The sequence below is a fragment of the Periophthalmus magnuspinnatus genome, chromosome 17 (genome assembly GCF_009829125.3).
Source record: "Periophthalmus magnuspinnatus isolate fPerMag1 chromosome 17, fPerMag1.2.pri, whole genome shotgun sequence".
NCBI lineage: Eukaryota > Metazoa > Chordata > Actinopteri > Gobiiformes > Gobiidae > Periophthalmus > Periophthalmus magnuspinnatus.
In genome coordinates this window covers 26,761,819-26,775,257 of record NC_047142.1, presented here as the reverse complement: position 1 = coordinate 26,775,257, position 13,439 = coordinate 26,761,819, and the positions used below count along the sequence as shown (strand labels likewise).

At 42.6% G+C, this 13,439-nt stretch overlaps 2 protein-coding genes across 2 annotated transcripts in view; both read left to right on the top strand.

Moving 5' to 3' along the window:
* LOC117384684 (RING finger protein 11-like) overlaps positions 1-13,439 on the top strand; it is a 46,143-nt gene that overhangs the window by 8,969 nt on the left and 23,735 nt on the right. The window lies entirely within an intron of this gene.
* LOC117384681 (voltage-dependent R-type calcium channel subunit alpha-1E-like) overlaps positions 1-13,439 on the top strand; it is a 76,306-nt gene that overhangs the window by 48,203 nt on the left and 14,664 nt on the right. The window contains exons 17-31 of the mRNA XM_055228719.1: positions 301-368; positions 533-600; positions 1,700-2,431; positions 3,172-3,446; positions 4,258-4,414; positions 4,488-4,617; positions 5,096-5,155; positions 5,677-5,783; positions 6,134-6,145; positions 7,197-7,293; positions 8,451-8,611; positions 8,802-8,939; positions 10,892-11,093; positions 11,632-11,796; positions 13,263-13,373. Coding sequence (XP_055084694.1) covers positions 301-368; positions 533-600; positions 1,700-2,431; positions 3,172-3,446; positions 4,258-4,414; positions 4,488-4,617; positions 5,096-5,155; positions 5,677-5,783; positions 6,134-6,145; positions 7,197-7,293; positions 8,451-8,611; positions 8,802-8,939; positions 10,892-11,093; positions 11,632-11,796; positions 13,263-13,373 — 2,483 coding nt within the window. The remainder of the gene's footprint in view (positions 1-300; positions 369-532; positions 601-1,699; positions 2,432-3,171; positions 3,447-4,257; positions 4,415-4,487; positions 4,618-5,095; positions 5,156-5,676; positions 5,784-6,133; positions 6,146-7,196; positions 7,294-8,450; positions 8,612-8,801; positions 8,940-10,891; positions 11,094-11,631; positions 11,797-13,262; positions 13,374-13,439) is intronic.

Here is a 13,439-nt window from a genome sequence, read left to right as displayed (position 1 = left end):
CTGACTCCAACCCACTTTCTATTGAAAAACTGTGTCCCTCTCTCTCTGTAACTGCTGTTGTCAGACTCGTCATTTTGATCTTAAATGTTCGTATTAACCCGCTCTACATGATACTGTTTTTTTTTATTTTACTTTTTGTCCGTGAATCAAGACATGCCCATATAACTGCTAGACTTGATGAGCTTCATTTGGCTGGAGCTGAACGCTGTGGCTGATGTCACACTCACAATACAGTCAAAAAGAACCCTCATACACATTATTCTGGGTAAAAACGTTGTATTGTTATTAACTCGTGAACAGACACACTGCTGAATGTCTTCTTGGCCATCGCTGTGGATAATCTGGCAAACGCACAAGAGCTTACAAAGGTTAGTGCACAAACGTAGATGGTGTGAAATTGCCCAAAGATGCAATGGCCGCTCAACAAATGATGTTTATGTTGAGAGTGGGATTCAATCCACCAACCCTCTAATCTGTGGGATTTAGCTTTCCATGACACTTACTGGTTTAATGTACATATGTTTTTCATCAGGATGAAGAAGAGGAAGAGGAGTTTTTCAACCAGAGGTATGCCAGAGGCAGAGACGGCTTAATATCTGAGTAAGTTACTGGTTTTATCAAGTTGTGTGAAGGTGAATCAGCATCCACATCCCGTGGCATTTCTCAGTGACTTCTGTCTGCATGTTGTAAGGAAACACAGATCTGTACAGTGGAATATAGTTGATTATGTTCATTACAGTTTCATTATGATCATGTCAAAGCGTCGTGATCATTGTAATGCTCTGTTTGACCTCTAGGCTGCATGGACAAAGGCATGTTTCAGGCATTATTGACTCGATGTCATAAATACAGAAGCATGACTTTACATGTATTTAGCCCCTGACTTTTAAATATGTGATTCTCATGTGATTCTCATGTGATGTTTGATTACTTCCTGGTTCAGACACATGTTTTTCTTATAAAGAGGTTTCAGTTTTTGTGATGAATCCTTTTGTAAATCTGACTGTTTCATTGTGTGTGTTGTGTTTGTTTTTATATGTTTGTCTTGTGTTGCAGACGTCTGGAGACTGAACTTTCTGTGCTCTGCTGATCTCATCCTGTCTTGTTTTATGACTGTTTTACTGCACTGACCAAAACGGTAAATATTATTATAAATATCAGACTTTGTCTCCCGGATGCTCCATATTTACAGATCGTACTTGTAGAATTTCATTATTCGTAAAAATAGATTTGCTTAGTTGCAGAAACACTGCAGAGTGAGTGTTTTGGTCAGTGTCAGAGCAATGTTCTGTGTCCAACACTAATGTCTTGTTTTCAAACGGTCACTCATTGATTTCATGGACAAGAATCTGAGCAGTAAGTAAACCTGTACTCATCTCTGTCCCACCGGCATCTCCTTCTTTTTCTATTTACGTCTCAGATATCGTTTACATCGTTAGAACCTCAAACCTGCACTTTCCTTTTGATTTTGTGATATTTTTTGCTTGATCAGTCAAATATGTTTTAAATTCAGTTTATGTTTTGTTTTGAAGTATTTCACATTTGTATGAATAATGTTTAGTTTTGTTTCCACTAACATGACACTGACCTACTGTAAGTGTCATGGAAAAATGTTTTTATTTTATTTAAATGATTTGAAAAAATGAACAAATACGGTGATGTTCTTCTCTGGTCTAATAGTGATTATGTTGTTCCTTAGTGGGAGACGGAGACCCTACCTGTACAGGAAGCGAGCCATCCACAGAGGCCGACCGAACTTCCCTGATGAGGCGGATGGAGGGACTGGACCTCCAGACGAGCAGCCTCTGAATGGTGCCAAAGCTTTCGCCAATCGCCGCGAGCGACGAAGGAAAGTCAATATGTCCGTGTGGGAGCAGCGAGCCAATCAGCTGCGCAAACGCCGCCAAATGGCCAGCCGAGAGGAGCTATTCAGCAACCCCACTGAAGACACCGCAGAGACCTCCACTATCCCCCACCATGGCCCCGCTCTGGCCTCTGAAGTGAGCCCAGCCCACCTGCCAGAGTCGCCCATGTCCGAATCAGAACCACCCATGTCCATAACGATCCCCATCCCCGAGCCCCCCACGTCCGAGCCGCTCGTGAACATCTCAGAGGAAAAAACACCCACATCTAACCACCGCACCACCGGGGGGAGCCGTCACAGGATGGCACGCAAGTTCAGAGGCTCGGAGGATGGAGCGAGGCACAGAAGACACAGGCACCGCGAGGCCCGAGCCGAGGCCAAGAGTCTGGACTGTACACTGGCTCCGAATGAAGGGACAAGGGTCAAAAGGTCGCTCAGCCAGGACCCGAGGGTGCTGGACGAGCAGGACGAGAAGGAGGAGGAGAGAGAGAAAACGGATGTTGTACAAGACGAGGATGGGACGTGTATTGTGAATCCATACGCTGATGTGGGAGAGGAGAGCAGAAAGTAAGAAGAACACATAGTTAAAGTTCCCATATTACACTATTCTCTGATCTGTGTTCTAATGTTGTTTCCTTATCACAAACGTGTTTTGTTTCATTCACACATGTTTAGCATATTTAGGCCGAGTTCTTCTCTCAAATGGAGAATAATCTGTGCCACCTTGTGATACCATGTGGTAATACAGGAAGTGCTCCACTGTGTTTTTAAATTCCAAACACCTTCACTAGAATCATTTGGATCATTTCTGACACATAAATCAGACCTATTCTGCAACATCGACTTTTCAGAGCTTTATCCATGTTCTAGTCGTTTCTTCTCACTGAACCTCTGAAGTTGTATTTGGAGTGATTCATGTTTGACAAATTTTTCATCGACTATTTTCAAGACACCATTTTGCCGCTCAAACCCTTTTTTCACGTCCACCGCTACACAGCCTCTGTGACGTACGCACCTATTGTGACGTACACGCCCACTGTGACATATGCACTTCCTTTTATTTTCTAACATGGAAGGCAGTGGACTTGTTTCTTTTATTAAGTGGTTTTACATGAATATTGTGATTTAAAATGTCTAAATTATAACATAATGGTCCACAGGTGTTGTAGATTATAGCTATAGAGCAGACACAAGCACAATAGGGTTGTTTTAAAATGTTTTTAAATGGTTTATCATATATATTAGATCAGAAATCTTTTTTGCTTGAGGTGTGATATGTTTAGTAGCTCTTTCTTTATGAATCCCAGAGCTTCCATCCCAGACTCGGACGTCCCAGACCCCCCTGAGTGCCAGCCACTGATTGACTGTAACTGGTCTGGACAGACCGATGCTCAGTCAGATCAGTTCGAACATGAAAAAATCCCCATAGAGACGGCGCAGGAGGCCACAGAGTACAGTGCTGGCGCCATGGAAACCGAGAACCACCCGAGGACCGTTGGATCGTTCAAACATCACAAAATGGAGAGCAGCGTGGCCATCGATATATCATCACAGCCTCTGCTGGAGCTCACCCCAATGACAGGTAGCACTTTCCTCATCACAGCATCCCTGAACCATGGAACAAAGTAATAGCATCTCCATGGAGACCAGCAGGTCTTAACTAAACACATCCATAGACTGTATATATAAATAAACTTAGTTAACCTGCTAGCCGTTGCGTTCCAAATAGGAAGTGATCAAGGGCACACATCCGGCTCCAATTCATTATCTATTGAAAAACAGTGTCCCCTCCCTCTGTAACTGCTGCTGTCAGACTCGTCATTTTGGTTTTAATATATTTGTCTTAACCTGTTCTACATGATTTTTATTTTGCTATTGTGTCCATAAATCAAGATATAAACATTAACAACAGACAAATCGGGCACCTTCTTTCCTCAACGCCATTCCCGCTAGTGTTAATAACAGATTTGATTGACTGCGTTGCTAAGATCCTGCTCCCTGCTAAAGCAGCCCAACCAGGGGCATTACCTTCAACAACCTCACTCCAGTTAGGCTCTTTGGTTACTATGATACTCATGGTCAGAATTCCAAATATGGAACTCCAAACTGACTCCTATAACTGCTAGCCTCGATGTGCTTCACTTTACTGGAGCCGAGCGTTCTGGGTGACGTCACACTCACTTAGTCCTCTACTTTAAACAGTCTATGGATTAAACTTCACCCTCCTCTGTCTGTGTGGAAAGTGGTGGGTTTTACTTTCTACATAACCAACCTTCTGAACTGTGTCTTGAGGCGTCAGGATCTCCCCTCTCCGGTGTCAGACATAACTGAACCCTGCATGAGCCGATTGCACTGGTGACTCACTTGCTCTTACAAATGTCTTCTGTTTTTAGTGAGCAGTAAGGAGCTGGAGGCTTACCAGTGTGAACAGAAAGAGAAAGAAGACGAGGAGACAGATGATGAGGAGGAGGAGGAAGAGGAACCACCACCTTTACCTCCGCCCAAACCTCCAGCTCCAGACAGCATGTTCATCTTCAAAGCTTCAAACCCGTAAGACAGTGTAAAACCAATATGGCTTTCTGAGATGTTCCAGGTTTGTGAAGCTGTCATGTTCTGTCTGCAGCATAAGGAGGATCTGTCACTATGTGGTGAATCTACGATACTTCGAGATGACCATCCTCCTTGTGATTGTGGCAAGCAGCATCGCACTGGCAGCTGAGGACCCTGTCTGCACCAACTCAGAAAGGAACAAGGTGCCAAAAGATCAACACTAAGTCCAAACAGTACTAAGTCCAAACAGTACTTATTATTGTCCAGTTAGTAATACTAACCTCTCTACTAAAATACAGGATGGTAAATGGTCACATTTTATATCACGCTTTTCCTTTTCAAGGTACCATGCACCCATTCACACACACATTCATACACCAGTGTACACAGACACTGGGGGCAAGGTGGGTTAAGTGTCTTGGCTAAGAATACAACAAAAGCATTCATCTGTGGGAGCTGGAATCGCACCACCAACCTGTGGGTCAGTGACGCTCTACCAACTGAGCCACTGTCGCCCCAGGATCAATACTTTTTATGCAGCCTTAGAATTGCAGAAAGGAAGCATTCAGGAACAGAATGTTTGAGGGGCAACAGTAGTTCAGTATGAGCTAGCTCTCCCTTCTGACCAGGCTGTTTTATTTGTCTAACTCGTTTTCCATGTACTTTGTTTTCTTGCACTAGGTTCTGCGATACTTCGATTATGTCTTCACCGGTGTGTTCACCTTTGAAATGATCATTAAGGTGAGAGCTCGTACACGTCCTTGTTTCATTCCTATATTGGAGTTTGACTGTGTGTGCGTGTCCTGAGCATAGACTGTGTATATATATATATATATATATATATATATATGGACATAGCTAACCTGCTAGCCGCCGTGTTTCAAATAGGACGTGATCATGAGCACATGTTCTGACCATCTCCCCAAGTTCTAACCCTGTCCCCAAGTTCTGACCATGTCCCCATGTTCTGACCATGTCCCCATGTTTTGACCGTGTCCCCATGTTTTGACCGTGTTCCCATGTTCTGACCGTGTCCCCATTATCTGACTGTGTCCCCAAGTTCTGACCATGTTCCCATGTTCTGACCGAGTCCCCATGTTCTAACCCTGTCCCCAAGTTCTGACCATGTTCCCATGTTCTGACCGTGTTCCCATGTTCTGACCATGTACCCATGTTCTGACCGTGTCCCCATGTTCTGACCGTGTCCCCATGTTCTGACCGTGTTCCCATGTTCTGACCGTGTCCCCATGTTCTGACTCCAGATGATCGACCAAGGCCTGATCCTCCACGACGGCTCGTATTTTCGAGACATGTGGAATCTGTTGGACTTCATTGTGGTGGTGGGAGCTCTCATAGCCTTCGCCCTAACGTGAGTCATGATGCTGCTGCTGCTGATGACTACAGACTGACTCACTGCACCATTGTACTCAACGACCTTCCCTTTAAATCTCCAATCTGATTTTCTATTACTGAAAATACTGGCTATGAGAAGTGGTATTAAACCCCGCACACATATTTTAGTGGGATGTCTATGGGACTTTGCTAACCGTGTGCGATGTACTTTTGCTGTCGTCTTTTGGGAATTTGAATGTGGCAAATATTTAATGATTTTTTTGTTCCTTTTAAGTGTTGTGAATATCACTGTGATCCTCAATTTCTCTCTTTTGTCTCGATTTTTTCTGTTGTTCCTGTGGATTTTGTGACTGTTGGGGCTTCGAGGAATGTGATGGGGTAAAGCTTCACACTAAATGTTGTGCGTTGTCGCCATGTTTTCTGTGTTGTGTTGCCGTTGGTTTCCATTAAAGGCGCACTTCGTAACTTTTCCGGTGGAGGTCTGCCTCTGCCATCCTCTTGTCTGTTATGATGATGTTACTGCATTCAGTGTTGGATTTTCTAGCTTTCCATTGGTTAATTCAGTGTTCGTGTTAAACCCTAAGAGGCGACTGCTGTTGTGATTTTGGGCTTTACAAATACACATTGACACACATTTTACCTACTGATATCAATCTCCATGGTGACAAGGACGCCAAGATGCCATCACCAAGTCACAGGTCAGATTTGTGGAGAGGCGATCTCACTTTCAATAATAATGCGTGTTGAAATGCTTGATGCCATACTGTGAAACATCAGACCCAGCATCAGAAAGGCTCCATTGCGCATTATATTGTTCTGTCGTAGTAGTTGTGGTAGTTGTTGTAGTTGTACTAGTTGTAGTAGTTGTAGGGCCATTAAGGAGATGTTTTATTCTAAAATCAATGCATTGGATTTACAAAGCACTTTTCTGGACACTCAAAGACGCTTCACAGAGCATTATTCATTCACTCCACACTCGGTGGTGGTCAGCAACTACAGTAGCCACAGCGGCTCTGGGGCAGACTGACAGAAGCGAGCCTGCCAATCTGTGCCATCGGCCCCTCCGACCACCACTAACACACACCACTTTCATGGTAAGCATTGTGGGTGAAGTGTCTTGCCTAAGGACACAACAGCAGTTTATTTTGCAACTGGCGCCCCACTGTGGAAATGAACCGTCACTACTCCACTCTACTTTATACCTGTTTGTTGAACCATATTCTGCCATTATTTTATCATTCACTTGACCTAGATTCCATATAGAGGCTTTTAAGCTCAAATCTGTCTTCACAGTCATGTTTTTATAATTATTTGATGTTAAACTGGTCAAAGATCATGTTTATGTAGTGTGTTGCCACTGTGCTGTGACCTATGCTGAGTCCCTGTCTCCACAAACGCACATTTAACTTCTGACTCTTCATTTTCCCAGAAACAACAAAGGAAGAGACATTAAGACCATCAAGTCCCTCCGAGTCCTGCGAGTCCTGCGTCCGCTGAAGACCATCAAAAGACTTCCAAAGCTCAAGGTACCATTTATATAGAATATGTAATGTGAAGGGCTGCAGTCGACCAAATGCATCCTTAGGCAACAAGAGGAGTTTAGTTTTGTGTCAGTCATGTTTGCTTTGAAAACTATTAAGAGACTCATTTTTCACGTGTTTAGTAACCACTGAGCTGCTTTGAACTAGGACTGCACCAGAACCAGAACCTGAACCAGGACTAAAAGGATCACATGAAAAAATCTACTTAAGTAAAAGCATTAACATACCCATTTGCTACTTTTATTTTGTTGCATTTCACCATTGCGCTGACCATATCCCCATGTTCTGACTGTGTGTCAGAACATGGGAACATGGTCAGAACCATGATCCCATGTTCCGTGTCCCCATGTTCTGACCATGTCTTTATGTTCTGACCATGTCCCCATGTTCTGACCGTGTTCGCATGTTCTGACCATGTCCCTATGTTCTGACGGTGTCCCCATATTCTGGCTGGTTTAGGCTGATGTCGGTCATGTTTAGTTTGAAAACTACTAAGATATTCACTTCTCGTGTGTTCAGTAACCCGTGAGGTGCTTTGAACTAGGACTGCACCAGAACCAGAGCCTGAACCGGATCTAAACCAGGGCTAAATAAGAGGACTGACCTTCAGACCTGAATCAGAACTAAAGCAAGACTAAACCAGGAGACACAGGAGAAAATAGGTTCAGCTTCAAAAAGTGAAATAACATTTCAGTTCTATACTTGAATGTAATATTAGAAAAATAATAAAGCAGGCTAATTATTATTGACTTTTATTTGGACATTTTAAGTAACTTCGTCCCAGATACATAGAAAAATCAAATCCAAATTAAACCAGCCCAACACTGAGTCAGTACTACAGTATATTTATGTCTAAAAGGTCAAATAAACAGCAGTTTAGGAGCCAAAAAAAAATCATGATTTTGTTTTTTGACTTTTTAAAAATGTGATCACTTCCCAGGTCTAATGTAAATATTAAAAAAATCTCAGCTCTTCAGCTTACTCACTCACCTATTCCTCCGTTCTGCTGTTGTCCTGTATAAATCCTTCTAATCTACATATAAAAACTCCATGGGCCGATGATTTGACTTAAGTCCTAGCAGCTCCAGTGATGTGTAAATTTGCAGTTGGATCTTGCTCACTTCTCTCCTCCTCGTCTTCAGGCTGTGTTCGATTGCGTGGTCACGTCCCTGAAAAACGTCTTCAACATCCTGATCGTTTACCAGCTCTTCATGTTCATCTTCGCCGTTATCGCCGTGCAGCTCTTTAAAGGGAAGTTCTTTTACTGCACCGACAGCTCCATGAACACAGAGAAAGAGTGTCAGTAAGTCCCAAGCTCACACTTTCTGTTTTGTGTTCAAGAATCTGCTAAAACTGTTCAGTGGTTCTGTTTGGATCTGAGCTGTTACAGAGAGGTATTGTGATGGTGTGTTGTGTGCTCTCCGTCATGCAAAGAACCTGTTTAATCAGCGAATGTGTGAACGCTAACATCTGGGCCGATACACTCCCTACAGAGGCTACTACATCGACTACAGCCGAGACAAAAAGGAGGTGAAGAGAAGAGAGTGGAGGAGGCACGAGTTTCACTACGATAACGTCTGCTGGGCCCTGCTCACGCTGTTCACTGTGTCGACGGGAGAGGGCTGGCCACAGTAAGTTTTTAGGGTCTGTTTAAAATGTTAGGACGATATCAGTGTTATCACGATGCTAAAATCTCACACTCAGTGGCATGCTAGCTAGTTCACTGCGTCTCTAAGCTAACAGTCACTTTTATTAAAATTGGAAAACATAAAATAAACAACCTATTCAAATAGAAATTAACTGAAATAAAGACTACACAATTATTTTTATATGTAAGCCATGTCTGCTCTGTTCCCATCTTTGATGGACAGATCCATTGGCTTTATCTCATTATGTATTTCTTCATGTGTTTTCCATGATGAGGGTGTGTGCATGATGCTCAAAATGATAGTTCAAAATCAAAACTAGTGTATTCTTCAGCAAATTATCTCTCCCCACATCTGTCTCACTTTTGCATTTACTGGTAGAGAGTGCCCCGGTGGCCGTTAGCAAGGAAAAATCTATAAATTAGCCGCACAGTTGTATAGGCCGCAGGGTTCAAAGCATGGGAATAAAGAAGCAGCTTATAGTCTGAAATTTCCAGCATTCATTTTATTTGTGTAGTGTTTAACATGTTGTGTGTGACATCCACCTGCAGCTCCCTGTCCACTGTCTGACCCTAACCCCCTAAACTCTGACCTCTGACCCTTAACCCACCTGCAGCTCCCTTTCACTGCCTCATCTTTAAATATTTATTCATTTTAGCATACCTCATAGAGATAAAACTGGACAGGAAGTAGTGATGCTAACAGTGAGGTAGAGGGCACTGTTGTTCAGTATTCTGATGCTGAAGTATAGACTTGATACTTGAAAAGCCATATTTATTTGTATTTTTTTTTATAAGTCAAAATTAGAACTTGTGATTGATTAATATGGGGAAGAAATGTGATTCATAAAACTAATAACAAAACCTATTCTAATTGGGATGATATAAAGTCTTTCTTTTTGAATGTTTGTGTCCATTAGCTTTTCCATTTTAAATATTTACTCGTGTTCTTTTTACTTGCCACCAGCTAAATGGCTAAATAAAGTTTCAAAAGCTGAATAATCTTATACAAATCTAAACTAACTGTACAGTATCATAGTGAGCATTTGTGGACTAGAGGGATCTCAGTGCTCTGTGAAAACCTCGATGTTGGACAGAGCCAGATTGGCATTGGCCTGACACCAGGTCTTTCCCTCTCTGCTTGGTGAATAACTTTGGCTTGTTTTCTGCTCAGCAACTGCACCTGAATCAGAGTGCTGCAGGGCTTATGGTTGTTTTTATTACCTGTGTCTGGACTGGAATATTAATCAAAAACTAATGGGAGTTCTGTATCAAAGGGGAAATAATTATGATAATCACAGACTGTGTATATAAATGGACATATCTAACCTGCTAGCCACTGTGTTCTAAACAGGAAGTGATCATGGGCGCACTTACGGCTCCATCAACTCTGGCTCCAATTCACTTTCTATGTAAAAGCTGTCACGCCTGTCTCTGTAACTGCTGTTGTCAGACTTGTCCTTTTGGTCTTAAATGTTTGTATTATCCCGCTCTACATGATCCTGGGGTTTTTATTTCACTATTGTGTCTGTAAATCAAGATATGAACATTACTTAACAGACAAATCAGGCGGCTTCTTTCCCCGAGGTCACTCCTGCTAGCGTTAGCAACAGGTTTGATTGACAACGTTGCTAAACAGAAAGGGTAGTACCTCCAGCAGCTTTGCTCTAGATTGGCTTTTCGGTTGCTATGATACTCAGGGTCGGAATAACAAATGTGGAACTTGGCTCCAAATTCACCCCTATAACTGCTAGGATAATCTGTAGTTGAATATATAATAGAGCGTTGAATTCATCGATCTAAGTCAGACTCTGCTGAGGGAGCTCCAGCTGGTTCCATGTGAACATCAGACTAACACAAACCTCTGCTTTTACAATGGCAGCGTGAGAAGCAGAAGGTGTTTGCTCTGTGTGTGCTCATGTGTTGTTTCGTTCTCAGGGTCCTGCAGCACTCCACTGATGTGACTGAGGAGAACATGGGCCCGAGCCGAGGGAACCGCATGGAGATGTCCATCTTCTACGTGGTCTACTTTGTGGTTTTCCCGTTCTTCTTTGTCAACATCTTTGTGGCTTTGATCATCATCACCTTCCAGGAGCAGGGAGACAAGATGATCCAAGAGTGCAGCCTGGAGAAGAACGAGGTCTGTGTGTCTTCAGTACGGACTCGTGTTTCACTGTTATAGATTTTTCTTTTAGTCAAATTTCAAGTCAAGTCAAATTTATTTATAAAGCACATTTAAAAACACCCACAGCTGCCCCAAAGTGCTGCCCAGAGGCAACAAATGTGCAATCTTAAAAACATGCAAATAGAACAATACAAATACAATAGAATATGGATAGAAATATAGAATAAAGTGTCCCGCTTAGCTCGTATTTAAACCCAGTGCAAACAAAGATTGCATTGTTTCAGAGTCTAGAACCAGCTACAGCAAAAGCCCAGTCCCCTCTAGTTTTTAGCCAGGACCTTAGAACATCCAAAATCATCTGGTGCTGATCTCAAAGTTCTACTGGGAACATGGACAGACAGACGCTCAGAGCAATAGAGATGGAGGAGCCAACCCATTTAAAAACCATCATCAGAATCAAAAGTCATTCCTGAAGCTGACAGGGAGCCACTACCGAAAGGCCAACATAGAAGAAATGTTTTTATTATTATTTTGTTGTATTTATCCTTTTCAGAGAGCTTGTATCGACTTTGCCATCAGCGCCAAGCCCATGACCCGCTACATGCCTCAGAACAGGCAGACAGTCCAGTACAGACTCTGGCATTTCGTAGCGTCGCCGTCCTTTGAGTACACCATTATGGTCATGATCGCTCTCAACACTGTGGTGCTCATGATGAAGGTGAGATTAGAATCTACAGTGTCAGTCTGGAACTCTTTCTTTGATTTTTCTATTCAATACGAACAGACGTTTAAACAAACTGAAGGATTTTAGTTATAAAAATGATTTAATGTTAATTTAGAAAAGTGCAGGCGTTCACACCGCAATAGAACTGGGACTACACTCGAACTAAACCTGGAACTAAACCACAGACTGTCACCCACAGCGTTTGGCTCCAGTCAAATGATACTCATCAACGCTAACAGTTATAGGGGCTAATTTGGAGCAGAGTTACATATTTGTAAGTCCGCAAGTATCATAGCAACCACCGAGCCAATCCAGAATGAAGCTGTTGAAGGTAACACCCCTTTCTTCCAGCAACACGGGTTTAGCAGGGAGCGAGGACTTAGCAACGCTGTCAATCAAACCTGTTGCTAATGTTAGCGGGAGCGACCTCAGGGAAAGAAGGCACCTGATTTGTCTGATATTGATGCTAATATCTTGATTTACAGACATGATTGTGAAATAACAACACCAGGATCATGTAGAGCGGGTTAATACGAACATTTAAGACCAAAATGATGAGTCTGACAACAGCAGATACAGAGAGAGGGGACACAGTTTTTCAATAGAAAGTGAATTGGAGCCATGATCACGTCCTGTTTGGAACATAGCAGCTAGCAGGTTAGCTATGCCCGTTTACATATACAGTTTATGATCACTGGAACTAAACCAAGTCTTCATCCCTTAACCCAGGACTTACACCGGCCCCATCAGAGTCCAAATACAATAAAAAACATGACTTATAAGGTATATAAGTTTAAACTACATTAACGCCAAAGTGTTTGAGCTTATTAATTCTGACTGTTCCCAGAATCTGCACTTCAGGTCACACTCTTAGAACAGCTGAGCGGAGTCACTTTTCATCCCAGTCTTTAGATTTGGAGCCCACTGAGACATGAGCCTCGTTTGCCCTCTAAATCAAAGGCAGTGCTTTTCAATGAGCTCCTCACAAAACACTCACCAAAGAGCCTGAAAAAGAGTGAGTGGAAGAGATGTTCAACCCCGTGGGGATTATTCTGTGACACCATCTTATATAATTAAAGATATAAAAGTCCCCCCCTCTGTGTACACTGGAGTATGAATGTGTGTGTGAATAGGTGATTGATGTAAAGAGCTTTGAGTGAGAAAAAGTGTGCTGTAGAAAAGTGTGACGATGAGTGACCAAAGTAGTTTCATTATCATTTATCGCAACAACCTGGCCTGGGAATGCCACTGGAGGAGCTGGAGGACATGTCTGGGGTGAGGGAAGTCCCTGCTTAGACTGCTGCCCCGGCGACACAGCCCTGGATAAGTGGAAGAAAATGGATGCATGGATGGCATTTATTGCAATGTTTCTCAGTTTTTCTTCAAGATGTGAAAAAGTTTGAAATATTTAAATAGCTTTTTAAGGTAATACGCTAACACCATGTTTTCTGTCATTTCAGTACCACTCAGCTCCGACTGCATATGACTACGTTCTAAAGCATCTGAACACTGCCTTCACTGTGCTGTTCTCAATGGAGTGCATCCTAAAGATTATGGCTTTTGGTTTTGTGGTGAGCCATTATTAACAGAAGATATATTATATTAAAGGTCCTGTCCTTATGAGCTTTAAGTCATGT